General features: G+C 47.3%; 2 protein-coding genes across 2 annotated transcripts; one reads left to right on the top strand and one right to left on the bottom strand.

The window, feature by feature from the left end:
- Positions 1-202: 202 nt before the first annotated feature.
- LOC123397514 (GDSL esterase/lipase At2g04570-like) lies at positions 203-2,734 on the top strand. The gene is made up of 2 exons (XM_045092044.1): positions 203-1,804; positions 2,428-2,734. The coding sequence occupies exons 1-2, from the start codon at positions 916-918 to the stop codon at positions 2,619-2,621; spliced, it is 1,083 nt and encodes a 360-aa protein (XP_044947979.1). The 5' UTR covers positions 203-915; the 3' UTR covers positions 2,622-2,734.
- Positions 2,735-4,573: 1,839 nt separating this feature from the next.
- LOC123397515 lies at positions 4,574-6,575 on the bottom strand. The gene is made up of 2 exons (XM_045092045.1): positions 6,184-6,575; positions 4,574-4,953 (listed from the first exon to the last, which is right to left on the bottom strand). The coding sequence occupies exons 1-2, from the start codon at positions 6,349-6,351 to the stop codon at positions 4,822-4,824; spliced, it is 300 nt and encodes a 99-aa protein (XP_044947980.1). The 5' UTR covers positions 6,352-6,575; the 3' UTR covers positions 4,574-4,821.
- Positions 6,576-18,721: the final 12,146 nt, after the last annotated feature.

The raw sequence follows: 18,721 nt of genomic DNA on the forward strand, positions 1-18,721 counted from the left end.
AAAATATTCTTTCTTTGCAAAATTTTGTATGCGAACATAGCATGTCCGAATGATCACACAAAATTATTGTTCAGAACTTTTTAACAGTTTAAATTATTATATATATATATATTATAATATGTGTATCTAGACCTATTAGCCAAAACATCACCCTTGTGAAGGCACTACTCTCTTTCCATTTCTTCTTTTTTGCGAGTTACTCTATTTTCACTAGACGTCTTGTGCACCTGGCTGAAGGGAATACTACGGATTTACAGCAATTACTAGTGTCTCTCCTCGAGTAAGTGATTCTTTTTTTTCTTTTTTTTTTGCGGAAGCCTCGAGTAAGTGATTCTACGGTGCATCTACGCTGTAACCACGGAATACACGGGAGCGTGTACGTAGTAGTACTGGTACTCGTACGTCAAAAGAATTGAGATCTTGGAAGCAAATGAGAATGGGAGGCCACAAATATGTACTAGTAGTAGTACTGCGATTTTACATCAGCCGCTCCTGGTCGCGCGCACTTTTCCATGAAGGCAAGGCACAGAGGAACGAACGACCGATTTAAATGCAGTCCGAATTTTAAAAATTTGCTTTGAGAAAAGGTCCGAATTAATTAAGCGCCTCACATGCAGCTGAACCTATCGAGCTCCTCAAGGCCTGAAAACAGCCCATCGCTCTCGGGGGCGTTGCCAAATGTGGCGTGGCATCGTGCGGATACACCACGCAACCACAGTCTCAGTGCCACTACTATATATGCCCGCGATACGTACAGGTACAGCAGTCAGGAGTAGGAGTACGTAGCTCCTTGGTTCGGCGCCTTAATCTCGTCTCGTGACACAGACAACCAGCCTCTTTCACCAAACGCTCGCAGCAAGACAGATCGTTGGTTCGTTCCCAACGAGATTGATCGGCCTATCTAGCTAGCTATCAATGTCGTCACTCCACAGGTACCTGCCGTGCCTGATCCTCCTGGTGCTGGGCGGCGGCGGCGGCGGTGGGGGCGGGCCGACGGCGGTGGCGGCTGCCGGTAAGGTGCCGGCGATCATCGTGTTCGGCGACTCGTCGGTGGACACGGGCAACAACAACTTCATCCCGACCATCGCGCGGAGCAACTTCTGGCCGTACGGGCGAGACTTCGCGGACGGCCACCCCACGGGCCGCTTCTCCAACGGCCGCCTCGCCACCGACTTCATCTCCGAGGCCTTCGGCTTGCCGGCCTCCATCCCGGCCTACCTCGACACCACCCTCACCATCGACGACCTCGCCGCGGGCGTCTCCTTCGCGTCCGCCTCCACGGGCCTCGACAACGCCACCGCCGGCATCCTGTCCGTGATCACCATGGCCGAGCAGCTCGACTACTTCAAGGAGTACAAGCAGCGGCTGAAGCTGGCCAAGGGCGACGCGCGCGGCGAGGAGATCATCCGCGAGGCGCTCTACATCTGGAGCATCGGCACCAACGACTTCATCGAGAACTACTACAACCTGCCGGAGCGCCGGATGCAGTACACGGCGGCGGAGTACCAGGCGTACCTGCTGGGACTCGCCGAGGCGTCCATCCGCGCCGTGCACGCGCTCGGCGGCAGGAAGATGGACTTCACGGGGCTCACGCCCATGGGCTGCCTCCCCGCCGAGCGCATGGGCAACCGCGGCGACCCGGGGCAGTGCAACGAGGAGTACAATGCCGTAGCCCGGAGCTTCAACACCAAGCTGCAGCAGGCCGTCGTCCCCAAGCTCAACAAGGAGCTCCCCGGCCTCCACCTCGTCTACGCCGACACCTACGACGTCCTCGACGTCGTCGTCAGGAAGCCCGCCGACTACGGTACGCGCATAGTACGCATGGCGTGGCCATGCATGCGCAACCGATCAACTCTGGCATGCATGGCCGAGCTCGCTTTCTGAGTGAACAGAGGGAGTAGTAGCTAGGATGCATTCATGCCCTGCGATCAATCGTTTCGATTGATGGTGCACAGCACTGCACCACTGCAACTTCGGAAGCACGGTATGGGCGCCACATGCCATGTCTCGGCAGCGTGCCCCTGCTGTTGCATGCACAGTGCGTGGCCTCAGCATGCATTACGGGCTGTTTGGTTCATCACTTACATGGCCACACTTATAAGCCATATTTTGTGACGCCTCCAGATTGTGGCGCATAAAACAAACGCCACACATTGTTGGTAGTAGTGACGAGCCATTTGGCAAAAAAAGTCTACTACAAAACAGGCTGCTCGTTGTGACGAGCCAAATTTTGTAAAGAACCAAACAGCAGCCTTGACAGCTGTGGCTTGCCGCATCTGTGGCGTGGCGAGGTGCGGCCGACAACCTAACGACCCCTACACTAACTTCCGTTCAGACTTTTGTTTCTCTCAGTGTACACACATTGTTGGTAGCAGTACCCTCTTCGTTTACCTGTCCAAATTTATTTAACTTTTGATGATCTTGCAGGTTTTGAGAACGCAGAGCGAGGGTGCTGCGGGACGGGGATGTTCGAGGCCGGCTACTTCTGCAGCCTGAGCACCTCGCTGCTATGCAGGAACGCCAACAAGTACGTCTTCTTCGACGCCATCCACCCCACGGAGAGGATGTACAGTATCCTCGCCGATAAAGTCATGAACACCACGCTTCATGTATTTCTCTGAATTTCACTTCAATTTTCTCGATTGAGGAGACAGTATGTGGAGGGATGACTGTACTATTCTGTATATGTTGTGTGTGTTATCTTCTATGAAAATGAGACATCATCTTACACTCATCCATGTCGATCGACCATGTATACATGTACTGTAGTACGCAATGGGCTGTAGATGGAAGCTTTTGCTACTTTTGTAATGTTATTATAGACAGCTTTATAATATAAGATGATCCGAGGAAGTGATTGGGAAAATACGAGTTTATATGCCGTGGACAAATCAGTAGCTCAGTCCATATAAATATCGTAGCGAGTTGAAATGATTGTTGCTTGTGCTGGATTACAGGAGAGTCGACCTTGTTGCACCTGAGAGTTTCGTGTGTTCTTTCTGAGGAAAATTTACAGTTTCTCCGATTACAAATTAAGTATACTTCTGTTTTTCTTTTCACGATCTTCATGATGATACTATGAGCCTTACTCTTATCAAAATAACCCAATTATTACTCCCTCTGGTCCTTTTCTCTGGGCGGCAGTACGCGTCGGCCGGCGAATCTTTTGAAAATATCCGCAAAAATCCACCATCTGAAAAGATCCACAAAAGATCGCCGTCTCGATAGTCGTTTGATTCAGCATAATTCAGTGGGACGGATCTTTCCTCATCATTGTAACAAAGGCATTATTCCAGAATCATTCTTTGCAATAGACCATATGTTGCAGAAACATTTGCAACACAGATTTTGTTACAGAATTATTATTTTTTTGTCTCAACTTTTTTCAACATAGACATTGTTGCGGAACGACTTCTGCAACATAAATGATGTTGCTGAATTTATTTATTTATTTTAACATGAATGTTGTTGCGAAAGGACTCCTGCAATACAAATTTGTTAAGGTGACAGAGGCATGCGTCACGCACCAATTAAGTCGGGACAACTGATGTTACGGTTCACGGTCCGATCTAGACAGAAGACTCTAATTTAGCGTGTTGTGATCAGGTGTTTGCAACACCTATTGTGTTGCACTAAGTTGTATGTTGTGCACCGTATGATGGAACTTGGATCCGACGGTTGCATGAATGGAGAAACACTATGCGTGACCCGGCCGGTTGATTTTAATCATTTCTCATATGTTCTATCTGGAGTTAAAGTATCTCTAACTTGACCATACTTGTATATAAAGTATCGACATCCACAATATCAAAGCAATATCTTTAGATTCACTATGGAAAGTAGTTCACATTTTATATATTTGGTATCGTAGATGTTAATATTCTTTAATATAAACTTGGTCAAACTTTGAAAAGTTTGACTTGACACAAATCTTATACACGGAATAAAAAGGACCTGAGGGAGTATTACATACAGTGCCCATGAAATCGTCTAGTTCAACTACTCAAACTTGAACCTGCAAGGTATTCTCTTCCTTCTTTTGGCACAACCTCTACTGCCAATAATGTTTTGTTCATATAAACAATTCCACACTATATTAAGAGAAACAAAGTGTTTCCTTTCTTTCTTTTGGCAGTTCGTACTATTCTCTTTTAGAAACCTCTACTACTTCCAACAATGATTTGCTCATATAAACAAGTTCCCACACTGCTCAGAGAAATAAGTAGAGCTATCATTATGGACAATGAATTCTATTTATTCATTATGACAGAACAAAAAAAATGATTTCCAATAAAATATTAAAAATATATTATGATTATAGGAATTATATTTGTGCAAAAAGGTGACACGCTTTCTTTCACATCTAGCATAACATCACTTGCTTAAGCGTACCATCACACCATTCACTCCGGGTAGCAAAGTTAAGGGGGCACTGATCGTGTCTTATAATAAAATTTAATGAAGTACCCCGGTTGTTAGGGATGACAGCTCGACTGCTCAGGTACAAAAGCAAAAGAAAGAGGGGGCTATCATCATCAAACCCTACAAAGCTTGACGGGCAGATAGGAAGATCTAACCAACAATTTCAGGCCTGCATTCAATAGCCGCCCTCCCACATTCAGTTCAAGTTCAATACACAATATGCCAAGCAAAAGACAGGAAGCAACTATGGTACTACATGTTTTTTTTCCCACCTGAACACAAGCTGAAGCTACTAAAAATTGAAAGGAAAAAAGAACGTACCAAAGGGGTTAGGAGGACTCATACATTGTTTACACATAAGCCATGCATGGAGGTTTCGTAAAAGACAGCTTATTATTCTTATGACTTGAAAACTTTTGGGAAATGTAACTTGACAAGCATTGGGAGTTCAGAGAGCTCCACCTTAGACCTGCCCAACAACACAGTTTTCAGCTTGTTATCGCAGTTTACAATGTTCCTGTTGGTCGGGTCCTGCAAATCAAGGTAATTTCATGTAAACAACTTGTAGAAATCACATCTGGCGGGGGTGTAATTGGGTGAGCAAACAGGTTTTATGTTTCTTCGGAAACAAAAATTGTGCGAACAAAGCTATGGCATTAAAAATTTAATTTATGTGTTGCCATTCACCAAGATTCAACCTGGTTTTATAGCTTTGAGAGACACGAGATTTAAATACTCTGTCCCATACTAAAATTTATTTCATGATGAATCTGATGGTATTGATTTGGTATTCTAGATGTTGATAAGTTCTCCTATAAACTTGGTCAACATTTACAAGGTTCGACTCTGGAAAAAAAAATCTAATATGCACTATATCTTGGGACAGAGGGAGTATATATTACAGCATGACAGAAGAACTCCTTCAAGAATGCAGCAGTGCCACATCTAGGCTTACAAACAAACATGTCAAACTGAAGATGGCTTTATTGGCGATTCTCTAGTGTAAACGGTTCTAAACAAGTACCTAAATGGAGCCACAACTACTTTCTGCAATGTAACTCAAATCCAACTGACGGCAATAATGGTGCCACCCAACTAACTGTATCACAGCATGGCCTGGATATATGGAGAGAGATGATGTCTTCTTCTTCATGTTAGATATAAAGTCAACAAAAACAGAAGCGCCTGCTCAAACCTCAAAGAGAACAATGGACAGTTGGCCTTGAAAAGGATGTGCAAGCGTCCAGGGGAAGCAATACCTAGAAAGTAGAAACAGCGACAGATCCTCCAGCACGGAGCTATAGCCCAAACTTAACGCTGCAGGTGGTTCTGGTCCAAACTCAACAGACAAGACTGAGCAATGTGCAGACATTAGCTGAGTTCGTCACATGAATTGTCTTAGTCTGCGAATTCCTATCATATCCTTGATCAAATGCGTGAAGTTCCCCAGCAAATAATTTGCCTGGATGGTAAAATACTCCGAAACCTGTCCGGGTAAAACTTTTAAGTTGGCAAATTCAGATTCTTTAGTTACCGGAAATAAGACTCAACAAACACTACAAGAGTAGCAGCCACGACAAGCAACAAGAGAATAACACTTAGCTTGCTGACTAAGTGGAAATGGGGAATTTCAAGGGCAGGTACTACCAAATCTTCCGTGATGCTAATAGAGACGCTCAACTAATTCCGAGTACTAAACCTAACGTGATTAACTTCCGAGGGGACCAAACAAACAGGTTGAGATGCCTAGGAAGGATGTACCTGGAGGTTGTTGTTCTTGATGTGCGACCAGACGCCGAGGAAGAAGGAGAGGTGTGACATCTGGGACCGGCCGCCCGCGAACTCCCGCAGCGCCGTCGGCAGGTTCACCAGGTCGACCAGAGCCGCCACCTTCTTAGGGGACTCCACCGCCGCCCGCCGCAGCACCATCTCCCCCTTACGAGGTTGATGGTTCACTCGTTGGAAGGGGGAAACGAGAGAGGGAAGGTGGAGACGGCAGCTAGGAGGCGAAGGAGAGAGGTGTACGTACGGCGGCAGAGAGGTGGCGGGGAAAAGGCGGCTGCGCCGCGCCGGAGAGCGGACGGGGGAGCGTGGCGGCGGCGAGGCGAGCAAATGGAGATGGGTACGTTTCCCCGGTGACGACGGCTGGATCTGGGTTGGCACTGATCAGACGGTCCTTGCTCCAAGCTGTTTTTTTTGGCCAACTCGACCGCGCGACCCCATCCTGGCCCCGTCCGTTTAAGGTAAAAGGGACAAACCGGTCGGTCCAGCACGAGACGGACCAAACCCATCTTGTCCGTTTTGTGTCCGTGTCGTGGCGGACAGCAAACGGACGCGCGATCGTCCGCGTCGGGGCCGCGTGGCAGGCGGCCACCTACCTCCCACCCGCCCACATCAATGCGCACGAGCGGCCGGGCCCGCCTGGCATCCACCCAGGGAACGGTCGCGGTCCTTCTTAAGTGAGGAAGTCGTGGACTGGTCGTCGTCCACACTTCCCACTACGCCCCCGCGGCCTCCTCGAAACCCGACACTCCAAACCCTAGCCTCGAACTCGCCGGCCGACCGCCTCGCAGCCATGGGGCTCTGGAACTACGGCCGCAAGGGGAAGCACGACCGCGACGCTGGCTCCTCGTCGGGACGCCGCCGCGGCTCTGTGAAGGAGGAGGCCGCATCGCCACCGCGTCGGGCCTCCGCGTCTGCTCCCTTCACCATCGGCCCTAGGCCCGCCGGCCAACGCGACCGGCAGTACCTCAGTGCTGAGGTATGCCGGCGCTATTGGGAGACGAGGACGCCTGTCCCGTGGAGCGACGTCCACCTCCCGAACAACTGGCATCTCTCCGCAGACCGGGTCCCGATCCTGCCTGTGTCGTCGAGCGGCCGTGCGCGCCGCGACGAGATCGAGCGCCGCCGCCACCTCCTCCCCGACGACCTCTACTACGACGACACGTACACCCCCGATTCCGTGCTCTGGGACACGGGGCTCAGGGACGAGCAGGACGTGCGGCGCGCCTCGTACTTCGTCGGCACGGTGTCGGGGCCGCGGCGGCCACGGCGGGAGGTGCGCGGGCGTACATGGGTGCGCCGCCTCACGCCCACGTCGTCGCCTTCCCCGTCTCCATCACCACGTCCACCTCCTCGCATGACATCGCAGGAGGAGGCCCGGCTCATGCAGCGTGTTATGGAGGACTCCATGATCACGCATGATGAACGCCAATGGCCCTCTCCGCGGCCGGCTACGTCGCCATCCCCGAGCTGATGGAGGCGGAGGAGGTGACAGAGGACACCCCAGTGGTCGCGTTCCACCCGGATCTGGTGCGCCAGCAGTGGAGCTGGTCGTGCACGGCTCCGGAGATGACGCATGCAGTGGGGGCATGAACTGATGCCCCACGCCGCCGCGGTCACCGGAGCGGGATGCCTCGCCACGGGAGGAGGTGGTGCAGGCACCTACCAGCTTCCAGCCCGCCCCCGCGCACCACGTACCGTCGGCCCACCTCTGGACGCCGTCGGCCTACGTCGACCTCGTCAGCGACGACGACGACACCGGAGGCCACTGAAGACGGCGACGGCCACGGCATCGACGACGTTTTTTTCATGTTAATTATGTCAACGACGGTGAAACTGGGCCGTTTTGTGGTAGTGACCCTTAATTTTATGTTTTAAGTCTTTTTAACTGCGTTTATTTACTTTTTATTTAAGTTTTTCTATTTTTTTTAATCACATCCAACACGGACTTGATTTTGGGTGCGGCCGCGCGGTGGGCGCACGCACGACCTAACGGACAGAATCGGACATGGGCGAACCCATTGCCGCCCCAAACTGACAAAATCCGGTCAAACTGGACATCCGTTTGGGGTCGTGCGGTGAAGTTGGCCTTAGCTTTTGGTCAAAACAGTTAGCAAGACGTAGGTTTAGACTTTAGAGCATCTCCACCTGCACCCCAACAGGCCTCCGAGACATTTTTTATCGTCGGCGCTAAAAAAAATAAGCCAGTCGCGTCCCCAGACCATCGTTTTTTTTCGGATTTGACCAAAATTAGCGTCGACTGTCCCAGTCCGGACCCAGCCCCTTTGGGAGACACCGGCGGTACTGTCACGTCCAAGATGCGACCCTATCCTCAATTTGGCACGAGGGCCTCGTCAGGAATAGAAGCGCATCTCGTCATGTCGTAAGAATGGATGTCGTTACAAGTACATGTGCTAAAAAGAAGAGACATATATATAGAATTGGCTTACACTCGCCACAAGCTACATTAGAGTCACAGCAGTACAATACATAATCATCATGAAGAAGAGTAGGGTCCGACTACGGACGAAAACAAACGAGAAAAGAAGAACGACGTCCATCCTTGTTATCCGAGGCTGCCGGCATGGAACCCATCCTAGATCGATGAAGAAGAAGAAGAAGCAACTCCAAATGAACAATCAACGCGCTCGCGTCAAGTAACCTTTACATGTACATGCAACTGGTGTTGTAGTAATCTGTGAGCCACAGGGGACTCAGCAATCTCATTTCCAAAGGTATCAAGACTAGCAGAGCTTAATGGGTGAGGTAAGGTTAAGTGGTGAGGTTGCAGGAGCGGCTAAGCATATGTTTGGTGGCTAAACTTACGAGTACAAGAAATAAGTGGGGGAAGATCTACGCATAGCGGACGTGACTACTGATGATCAAATGAATGATCCTGAACACCTACCTACGTCAGACATAACCCCACCGTGTCCTCGATCGGAGAAGGAACTCACGAAAGAGACAGTCACGGGTACACACACAATTGGCATATTTTAATTAAGTTAACTTCAAGTTATCTAGAACCAGTGTTAAACAAAGTTTCCACGTTGCCACATAACCGCGGGCATGGCTTTCCGAAAAGATTTATCCCTGCAGGGGTGCTCCAACTAGTCCATCACAAATTACCACAAGCCGCATAGAAATCCTCGATCACGACACTGATACGTCCATTTTGCATCATGTTTTCATGTTGATATTTATCGCTTGTTTGGTTGTTATTTCACTTCACGGTACAATTCTTATGCCTTTTCTCTCTTATTTTGCAAGGTTTACATGAAGAGGGAGAATGCCGGCAACTGGAATTCTGGCCTAAAAGTGGAGCAAATTTGAGATACCTATTCTACGCAACTCCAAACGCCGTAAAAATCAACGAGGAATTTTTTCCCGATTTATCAAAAATACTAGGCCGAAGAAGCGCCAGAGGGGCACCAGGGGGTGCCCACAAGCCTACACGGCGCGACCACCCCCGAGGCCACGCCATGAGGGCTTGTGGGCAGCCCACTGGCCCACTTTCTCCCCTCTTTTGCTATATGGAGGGTTTCGTCCAAGAAAAAAATCAAGGAGGAGCTTTTTCGTGGTTTCGCCGCCGCCACTAGGCGGAACTTGAGCAGAACCAATCTAGAGCTCCGGCAGGACGATCCTGCCGGGGAAACTTCCCTCCCGGAGGGGGAAATTGTCGCCATCGTCATCACCAACACTCCTCTCATCGGAGGGGACTCATCACCATCAACATCTTCATCAACACCATCTCATCTCCAAACCCTAGTTCATCACTTGTAACCAATCTCCGTCTCGCGACTCCGATTGGTACTTGTAAGGTTGCTAGTAGTGTTGATTACTCTTTGTAGTTGATGCTAGTTGGATTATTTGGTAGAAGAGTTTATGTTCAGATCCTTGATGCTACTCATTACCTCTCTGGTCATGAATATGATTATGCTTTGTGAGTAGTTACTTTTGTTCCTGAGGACATGGGATAAGTCATGCTAATAGTAGTCCTGTGAATTTGGTATTCATTCGGTAATTTGGTATGTGGTATGTTGTTTTTCCTCTAGTGGGGTTATGTGAACGTCGACTACATAACACTTCACCATTATTTGGGCCTAGAGGAAGGCATTGGGAAGTAGTAAGTAGATGATGGGTTGCTAGAGTGACAGAAGCTTAAACCCTAGTTTATGCGTTGCTTCGTAAGGGGCTGATTTGGATCCACTAGTTTAATGCTATGGTTAGACTTTGTCTTAATTCTTCTTTCGTAGTTGCGGATGCTTGTAAGAGGGGTTAATCATAAGTGGGATTCTTGTCCAAGTAAGGGCAGTACCCAAGCGCTGGTCCACCCACATATCAAACTATCAAAGTAACGAACGCGAATCATATGAACATGATGAAACTAGCATGACAGAAATTCCCGTGTGTCCTCGGGAGCGTTTTTCCTCCTATAAGACTTTGTCCAAGCTTGTCCCTTGCTACAAAAAGGATTGTGCCACTTTGCTGCACCGTTGCTACTTTTGTTACTTGTTGCTTGCTACGAATCATCTCACTACACAATCACTTGTTACCGATAATTTCAGTGCTTGCAGATATTTCCTTGCTGAAAACCACTTGTCAGATCCTTCTGCTCCTCGTTGGGTTCGACACTCTTACTTATCGAAAGGACTACGATTGATCCCCTATACTTGTGGGTCATCAAGACTCTTTTCTGGCGCCGTTGCCGGGGAGTGAAGCGCCTTTGGTAAGTGGAACTTGGTAAGGAAACATTCATATATTGTGCTGAAATTTATTGTCACTTGTCACTATGGATACTAATCCTTTGAGGGGCTTGTTCGGGGTATCTTCACCTTGAACGGAAGCAGAAATAGTTGCTCCTCAACCTGCTGCACCTACTGAAAATATTTGCTTTGAATTTCCTGCGGGTATGCTTGAGAAACTGCTGGCTAATCCTTTTACAGGAGATGGAACATCACATCCAGACTTGCATCTGATCTATGTAGATGAGTTTGTGGTTTATTTAAGCTTGCAGGTGTGCCCGAGGATGAGGTCAAGAAGAAGGTCTTTCCTTTATCTTTGAAGGATAAGGCGTTGACATGGTATAGGCTATGTGATGATACTGGATCATGGGACTACAATCGGTTGAAATTGGAATTTCATCAAAAGTTTTATCCCATGCATTTAGTACATCGTGATCGGAATTATATTTATAATTTTTGGACTCGTGACAGAGAAAGCATCGCTCAAGCTTGGGGGAGGCTTAAATCAATGCTATATTCATGCCCCAATCATGAGCTCTCGAGAGAAATTATCATTCAGAACTTCTATGCTCGGCTTTCTCATGATGATCGCACCATGCTTGACACTTCTTGTATCGTTTCTTTTATGAAGAGAGATATTGACTTCAAATGGAATTTATTGGAGAGAATTAAACGAAACTCTGAAGATTGGGAGCTTGAAGAAGGTAAGGAGTCAGGTATGAATTTCACGTTTGATTGTGTTAAATCCTTTGTTGAGACAAATACCTTTAGTGACTTTAGCGCTAAGTATGGACTTGACTCTGAGATAGTAGCTTCATTGTGTGAATCATTTTCCGCTCATATTGATCTCCCCAAAGAGAAGTGGTTTAAATATCATCCTCCTTTAGAACTCAATGTAGTTAAACCCACTCCAGTTGAAGAGAAAGGCATTGCCTATAATGATCTTGTTGTTCCCAGTGCTTACATTGAGAAACCACCTTTCCCTGTAAGGATAAAGGATCATTCTAAAGCTTCAACTGTGATACATAGAGGCTACATTAGAACACCAACACTGTGACAGCCCGATGCTGACGTTCCAGAAGATTCCCCCTTTATTCCGTTTTCGTCGTGTGTCTATTTTTCTTTTGTCGCATCATCATCGCATCATGCACATCATCAGCATTGCATCAGCATCTCCGTTGCCGCCTGTTTTTAAACTTGCGTCCATTGTTAGTTGTCGGTTCTCGTCGTTGTCCGTTCTAAGCCCGACCACACACGCACATGCCCGCGGCATCGTCAAACCTTGTTTTAAAAGTGTGTTGAAAACTTCCTTGATCGGGGTGAAACTTGGCATGCGGTCGTAATTAGTTTTAGGTAGGCCGCCTGTCAAGTTTCGTCGCAATCGGAGTCCGTCTGGTACCCGAACGGTCGACCATAGCGGCACCGTATTCGGTCTTCCGTCGAACGGTTGTCGGTGTTTTAAAAATCGTTGTCGCGCCGCCCGTTTTCCCTCTCGTCTCCCGTAAACTACTCTTCACAGCCACGTACCCGTTCCCACGTGCGGAATCGTTCGAATCCGACCCCACGGTTGGATCCGGAACGGAATTCCGGTTAACCTAGCCCCCCATTTGTCTATATATAGGCCCTCCTCCTATTATTTTGGACAGCCAACCCCATGCCTCGTTTTCCGCGCCCACCTACCCCGAAACCCTAGTCTCTCCCGCAACCACTCTCTCCTCCCTGCCGCAGCAGCCCAGATCAGGCCCGCCCCGGGCCAAAGCGGGCCCCGAAGGCCCGGATCCGCCGCGCTGCCCCGTTCTGCCTCAGCTCGCCGCCGCCTCCCTGCTCCCGTGCGCTCTGCCTCAGCCCTGAGCGCCGCTGCCTTCAGCGGCCCCGCCGACAACATACATCGCTGCATGCACCCGCTGCCGGTCCTCCTCGCGGGAGCTCCGCCGCCCCGCGCCGCCCTGGATCCGTGTCGCCCCGCCTTCTCGCCTCCCTGACCGGAGCTATGCCGCCGGCGATCTCCTCCACCGGCCATCGGTTCGTGCTCCCACCGGCCGGAATGGGACCAGAGGCCCCGGATCCACCCGGATCTGCCCCTCCCGGTCGCCTCCGCGCCTTGGCCGGCCGCCCTCGCCACCGGCCGCCGCCTCCATGGCTGCTGGCGCCTCGTGCGCAAGGTGCATGACGGGGAGCCCCCGCTCCAGGCCGCACTGCCCCGCTGGGCCTCCTCCCCAGCGCCAGGCAGCCCACCCCGCGCCAGCATGGGCCCAGCTCCACTCGAGGCCTCCCTCGGCCCAGGTTGCTCTCCACCGAGCCCTCGGCCCACTGTCTCCAACCGGCCCAAGGTGAGGTTGAGTATCCCCCCCCCCCCCCGCCTGTGCACATTTCCATTATGTTGCGCATGCCCTTTCAACCCAATAGTTTTTCTAAAAAAAATTAGTTTTCGAATTAGTGATTTCAGGAAATATAGTATTATATAAACGACCGTATCTTTTACCCCGTTAGCCGGATCGTGACGTGTAGCATATGGATTTGGTGTAGTTTTGCGTGTAGAATCCGATTATAAAACTTGCGTATTTGTTTGATGTGGTTTTCTGTGCCAAATGTATAGATTAACGTGTTGTTCCAATAGGATAGACGCCCGTATTTATTTTTCGCGCAAGACCGGATTACTCGTATGCCGTAGTAGAAATGTTCATGTTTTGGGAAGCACTTTTCCATGTATTTTAGAGTAGACGTTGGTATTTCTGCGTGTAGGGATTTGCCGCTAGTTTATTTTCCGTGCTTAGGACATTATCTCGCATTAACGTGTGGCATTATTTTGTTGTGCAACCCCACATGTTTTATATGTTTTCGGGGTAGAAAAATCCATAGGATTTTTCTGTGCAATTAGTTTTAGCTCTTGAGCAAGTTAGTTCGCGCGATATTTTCCATGTTGCCCTCTTATCTTTTTCGTAGGATTTAATCCGTGCTTCATTTGAAGGAGGTGTCAACTAGAGAGTTGCCCTTTGATGTTTACTCTAGCCCCTGGTATTTTCGGTTGCAATAGAAATGCATGTTTAGGTGTGGTTTGCTTGCCCTCAAGTTGCTAGAAATAGTGCTGATTTGGAGGTGCTGAAATATTACTAAGTCTGAGATCTGTTATATTTTGTTGTTGTCTTGTCTTGCTTCTATCTTTTGTTCTGTAGCTCTTTTGAGGTTGGTCCAATGGAGTTAGTTGTAGACCTTGTGATTCTCTAGCATGTTGTGAATTTTCATGCCATTTGGAGTCATTTAGCTTATGGTTTTGCTGCTGTCAATATGCCTTCAGACCAAAAACTGCACTTTCATGAAGTGTTATTTTCACTAAGTCTGAAACTATGTGTGAGAAGCCATTTTATGACTTCTTTTCCTAGTGATCCATGATGCCATGCTAGTTGTTGTTAGTTGATTGTTGTAGTGCTTCTTGCCCTCTATAGTGTCATGCCTTGGTTTATTATATTGGAGTTTTGTAGCTCGTAGTTGTGGGGCGTAGAAAATGCTATCTGGCTGATTTTGACAGATTGTAGTGATTTCTTGTTTTGCTCGTAGTTGTTGAACCGTAGCTCCGATTTGATCGTGTCCTATATGAAACTTGCTTAGAATCTCGTGTAGTTTCATTTTCTCTTGCTGGTTGTATGTTTTGAAGTGCTCGTGACCATCGTTGCACACATATTGCATTCATGTCATCATATTTTGCCGGTGCTTGTATCTTTTGAACCGTAGCTCCGTTGGAGATGTTCTCTATGTGTAAATTGCTTGCCTCGACGCGTAGAATCACGTGAACCTATTTGTTTTGATGTTTAACAACTAATTAAAAGTGTTAATTCAGATCTGGACAGAATTGTATATTAACATGTGAGGTCGTTTCGGAGGTGCTATATGACATTTCCGACCTCATTTAAAATGCCTAGATAGGTAGATTAATTACACTTCACCTCTTGCCATGTTTAACCACATTTAATATTACCATGTACCTAATAGGGATAGAGCTAAATAAATAAACGTGGAGTATCGTCAATATGCAACTCGATGCATATTGAACTTCACTTAATGTGTAGTATTTGGTTGTTGTGAATTGTCATGCCATGACTTGCATGTATTGAGCCGTTCATGCATCATTTGTGTTGTGCATCGTGTGGTGAATATCGTGTGTTGATGCTTGTTTCCAGTTTTCCCCGTGTCGATAGAGTTCCGCAAGCGTGTCGGATGTGAGGACCCGTTCGACTACGTCGGTTCGTCTGCTTCACGGAATCATTCTTCTTCCAAGCGGGATCTCAGGAAAGATGACCATTTCCCCAGATACCATTACTATCGTTGCCATGCTAGTTTACCGTTTCTATTGTTTATGTCTCGTTGCCTACCACATGTTAAATATCAGCCTCTCAACAATGCCATGAAAACCTTCAACCTGTTCAACCTAGCAAACCACTGATTGGCTATGTTACTGCTTGCTTAACCTTGTGTTAGCGTTGCTAGTTGCAGGTGTAGTTGCTTCCATGTGATAACATGGGTCCCTTGTCATATCACCATATTAAATGTTATTTAATTTAATGCACCTATATACTTGGTAAAAGGTGGAAGGCTCGGCCTTTCTAGCCTGGTGTTTTGTTCCACCTTTGCCCCCTTAGTTTCGGCTACCGGTGTTATGTTCCATAATTGAGCGCTCCTAACACGATCGGGGTTGTTATGGGGACCCCCTTGATAATTCGTTTTAGATTAAAGTTGGTCTGGCAAGGCCCAACATTGGTACTACATTTTCCCAACATAATAATTCTGTTAAACTGAAATGCATAGGGAGTTAGCGCTACCGAGTAATTCTATATAATACGGGGAGGGCCACTGCTGATGGTGCTGGTCCAAAACAGAGCATCGTGCGGGGCCAACCCGGGGCAACTCGGGAGATTTCTATCAGGCCACCATACGCTTCGCTTATCCGTCGTGTCCTGAGAACGAGATACGCGGCTCCTATCGGGGTCGTCGACACGTCGGGTGGCCTTGCTGGATTAGTTTTACCTTTGACGAGATATCTTGTGCATCGGGATTCAGGTGATGCTTTGGGTTATCTTAGAGTTGAGGTTTTCCACTAAGGAATCCGACGAGATCGCGAGTGTCGTGATCGAGGATTTTTATGCGGCTTGTGGTAATTTGTGATGGACTAGTTGGAGCACCCCCTGCAGGGTTAAATCTTTCGGAAAGCCGTGCCCGCGGCTATGTGGCAACGTGGAAACTTTGTTTAACACTGGTTCTAGATAACTTGAAGTTAATTTAATTAAAACTTGCCAACTGTGTGCGTAACAGTGACTGTCTCTTTCGTGAGTTCCTTCTCCGATCGAGGACACGGTGGGTTATGTCTGACGTAGGTAGGTGATCAGGATCATTTATTTGATCATCAGTAGTTCCCGTCCGTTATTCTTGTACTCGTAAGTTTAGCCACCAAATATATGCTTAGCCGCTGCTGCAACCTCACCACTTAACCATGCCTCACCTAAAAGCTTTGCTAGTCTTGATACCTTTGGAAATGAGATTGCTGAGTCCCCTATGGCTCACAGATTACTACAACACCAGTTGCAGGTACAGGTAAAGGTTACTTGACGCGAGCGCGTTGATTGTTCATTTGGAGTTTCTTCTTCTTCTTCTTCATCATCGATCTAGGATGGGTTCCAGGCCGGCAGCCTGGGATAGCAAGGATGGACGTCGTTCTTCTTTTCTCGTTTGTTTTCGTCCGTAGTCGGACCCTGCTCTTATTCATGGTGTTTATGTATTGTACTGCTGTGACTCTGATGTAGCTTGTGGCGAGTGTAAGACAATTCTATATATTTATCTCTTCTTTTCAGTACATATACTTGTAACGATATCCATTCTTGCGACACAACAAGATGCGCTTCTATCCCTGACGAGGCCCTCATGCCAAATTGAGGATAGGGTCGCATCTTGGGCGTGACAAACACCCCCTGAGCAAATTAGAGTTGAACCTAGCATTTCTATTATCAAAGATCTTATGTCCGACGATGTTGAGGAACATAATATTCACTTCTGTGAAGATGCTGCTAGAATTGCTAAACCTCACGTTAGAGACAAACATAGGCCTATTGTTGGCATGCATGGGGTTTCCGTTAAGATAGGAGATCATTGTTATCATGGCTTATGTGACGTGGGTGCTAGTGTTAGTGCAATACCTCAATCCTTATACATGAAATCGAAGATGAGATTGCACCTATTGAGATCTGCCGTGTGGGAATTGTTAGGGATGTTGAAGTCTTGTGTGGTAAAACAAAGTATCCTGCTGATTTCCTCGTTCTTGCTACCGCACAAGATAGCTTTTGTCCCATCATATTTGGCAGACCTTTTCTCAATACCGTCAATGCTCATATTGATTGTGAGAAGCAAACTGTCACTGTTGGCTTTGAAGGTGTGTCACATGAGTTCAATTTCTCTAAGTTTGGTAAACAACCTCATGAAAAGGAGTTGCCTAGTAGGGATGAAACTATTGCCTTAGCCTCTATTGTCGTGCCACCTACTGATCCCTTAGAGCAATACTTGCTTCAGCATGAAAATGATATGCATATGGATGAAATGGATGAGAGATAGAGTTGTCTTAGAACAATATCCTATCCTTAAGAATAATCTGCCTGTTGAACTTCTTGGGGATCCACCCCCACCAAGGGGTGACCCTGTGTTCGAGCTTAAACAGTTGCCTGATACTCTTAAGTATGCCTATCTTGAGGAAAAGGAGATATATCCTGTTATTATTAGTGCTAGCCTATCAGAGCATGAAGAAAAGAAGTTACTAAAAACTCCGAGGAAGCACCGTGCTGCTATTGGATATACTCTTGATGATCTTAAGGGCATTAGTCCTACTCTATGCCAGCACAAGATTAAAACTGATCCTGACTTCAAACCAGTTGCTGATCATCAAAGGAGATTGAGTCCTAAGATGAAAGAGGTAGTGAGAAAAGAAATAATAAAGCTCCTGGAAGCAGGTATCATCTATCATGTCGCTCATAGCGATTGGGTGAGTAAGAAGGGAGGTATTACCGTTGTCCCTAATGATAAGGATGAATTGATCCCACAGAGGATTATTACTGCCTATAGCATGGTGGCTGATTTTAGGAAACTGAATAAAGCCACTAGGAAATATCATTACCCTTTTCCTTTTATCGACTAAATGCTAGAAAGGCTGTCAAAACACACACACTTCTGCTTTCTCCCAAATACCAGTTGCACAATCTGATCAGGAGAAAACCACTTTCACCTGCCCTTTCGGTACCTTTGCTTATAGATGTATTCCTTTTGGCTTATGTAATGCACCTGCCACCTTTCAAAGATGTATGATGACTATATTCTCTGAATTTTGTGAAAAGATTGTCGAGGTTTTCATGGATGACTTCTCCGTTTACGGGTCTTCCTTTGATGATTGTCTCAGCAACCTTGATCGAGTCTTGCAGAGATGTAAAGAAACCAATCTTGTCTTGAATTGCGAGAAGTGCCACTTTATGGTTAATGAAGGCATCGTCTTAGGACATACAATTTCTGAAAGAGGTATTGAAGTCGATAAGGCTAAGGTTGATGCAATCGAGAAAATGCCATACCCCATAGATATCAAGCGTATAAGAAGTTTCCTTGGTCATGCTGGTTTCTATAGAAGGTTCATTAAAGACTTCTCTAAGATTTCTAGGCCTCTTACCAATCTCTTGCAAAAGGATATTCCTTTTGTTTTTTACGATGATTGTGAGGAAGCCTTCGAAATACTTAAGAGGGTTTTGATA

The sequence above is a fragment of the Hordeum vulgare genome, chromosome 5H (genome assembly GCF_904849725.1).
Source record: "Hordeum vulgare subsp. vulgare chromosome 5H, MorexV3_pseudomolecules_assembly, whole genome shotgun sequence".
NCBI classification, from domain to species: domain Eukaryota; kingdom Viridiplantae; phylum Streptophyta; class Magnoliopsida; order Poales; family Poaceae; genus Hordeum; species Hordeum vulgare.

Bases quoted from the DNA above. Each gene is read 5' to 3' on its own strand.
- LOC123397515 (XM_045092045.1), bottom strand. From the start codon at position 6,351: ATGGTGCTGCGGCGGGCGGCGGTGGAGTCCCCTAAGAAGGTGGCGGCT. The intron at 4,954-6,183 runs GTACATCCTTCC...CTTGATTTGCAG, and splicing joins TCAAGAACAACAACCTCCAG to GACCCGACCAACAGGAACAT.
- LOC123397514 (XM_045092044.1), top strand. From the start codon at position 916: ATGTCGTCACTCCACAGGTACCTGCCGTGCCTGATCCTCCTGGTGCTG. The intron at 1,805-2,427 runs GTACGCGCATAG...ATGATCTTGCAG, and splicing joins CAGGAAGCCCGCCGACTACG to GTTTTGAGAACGCAGAGCGA.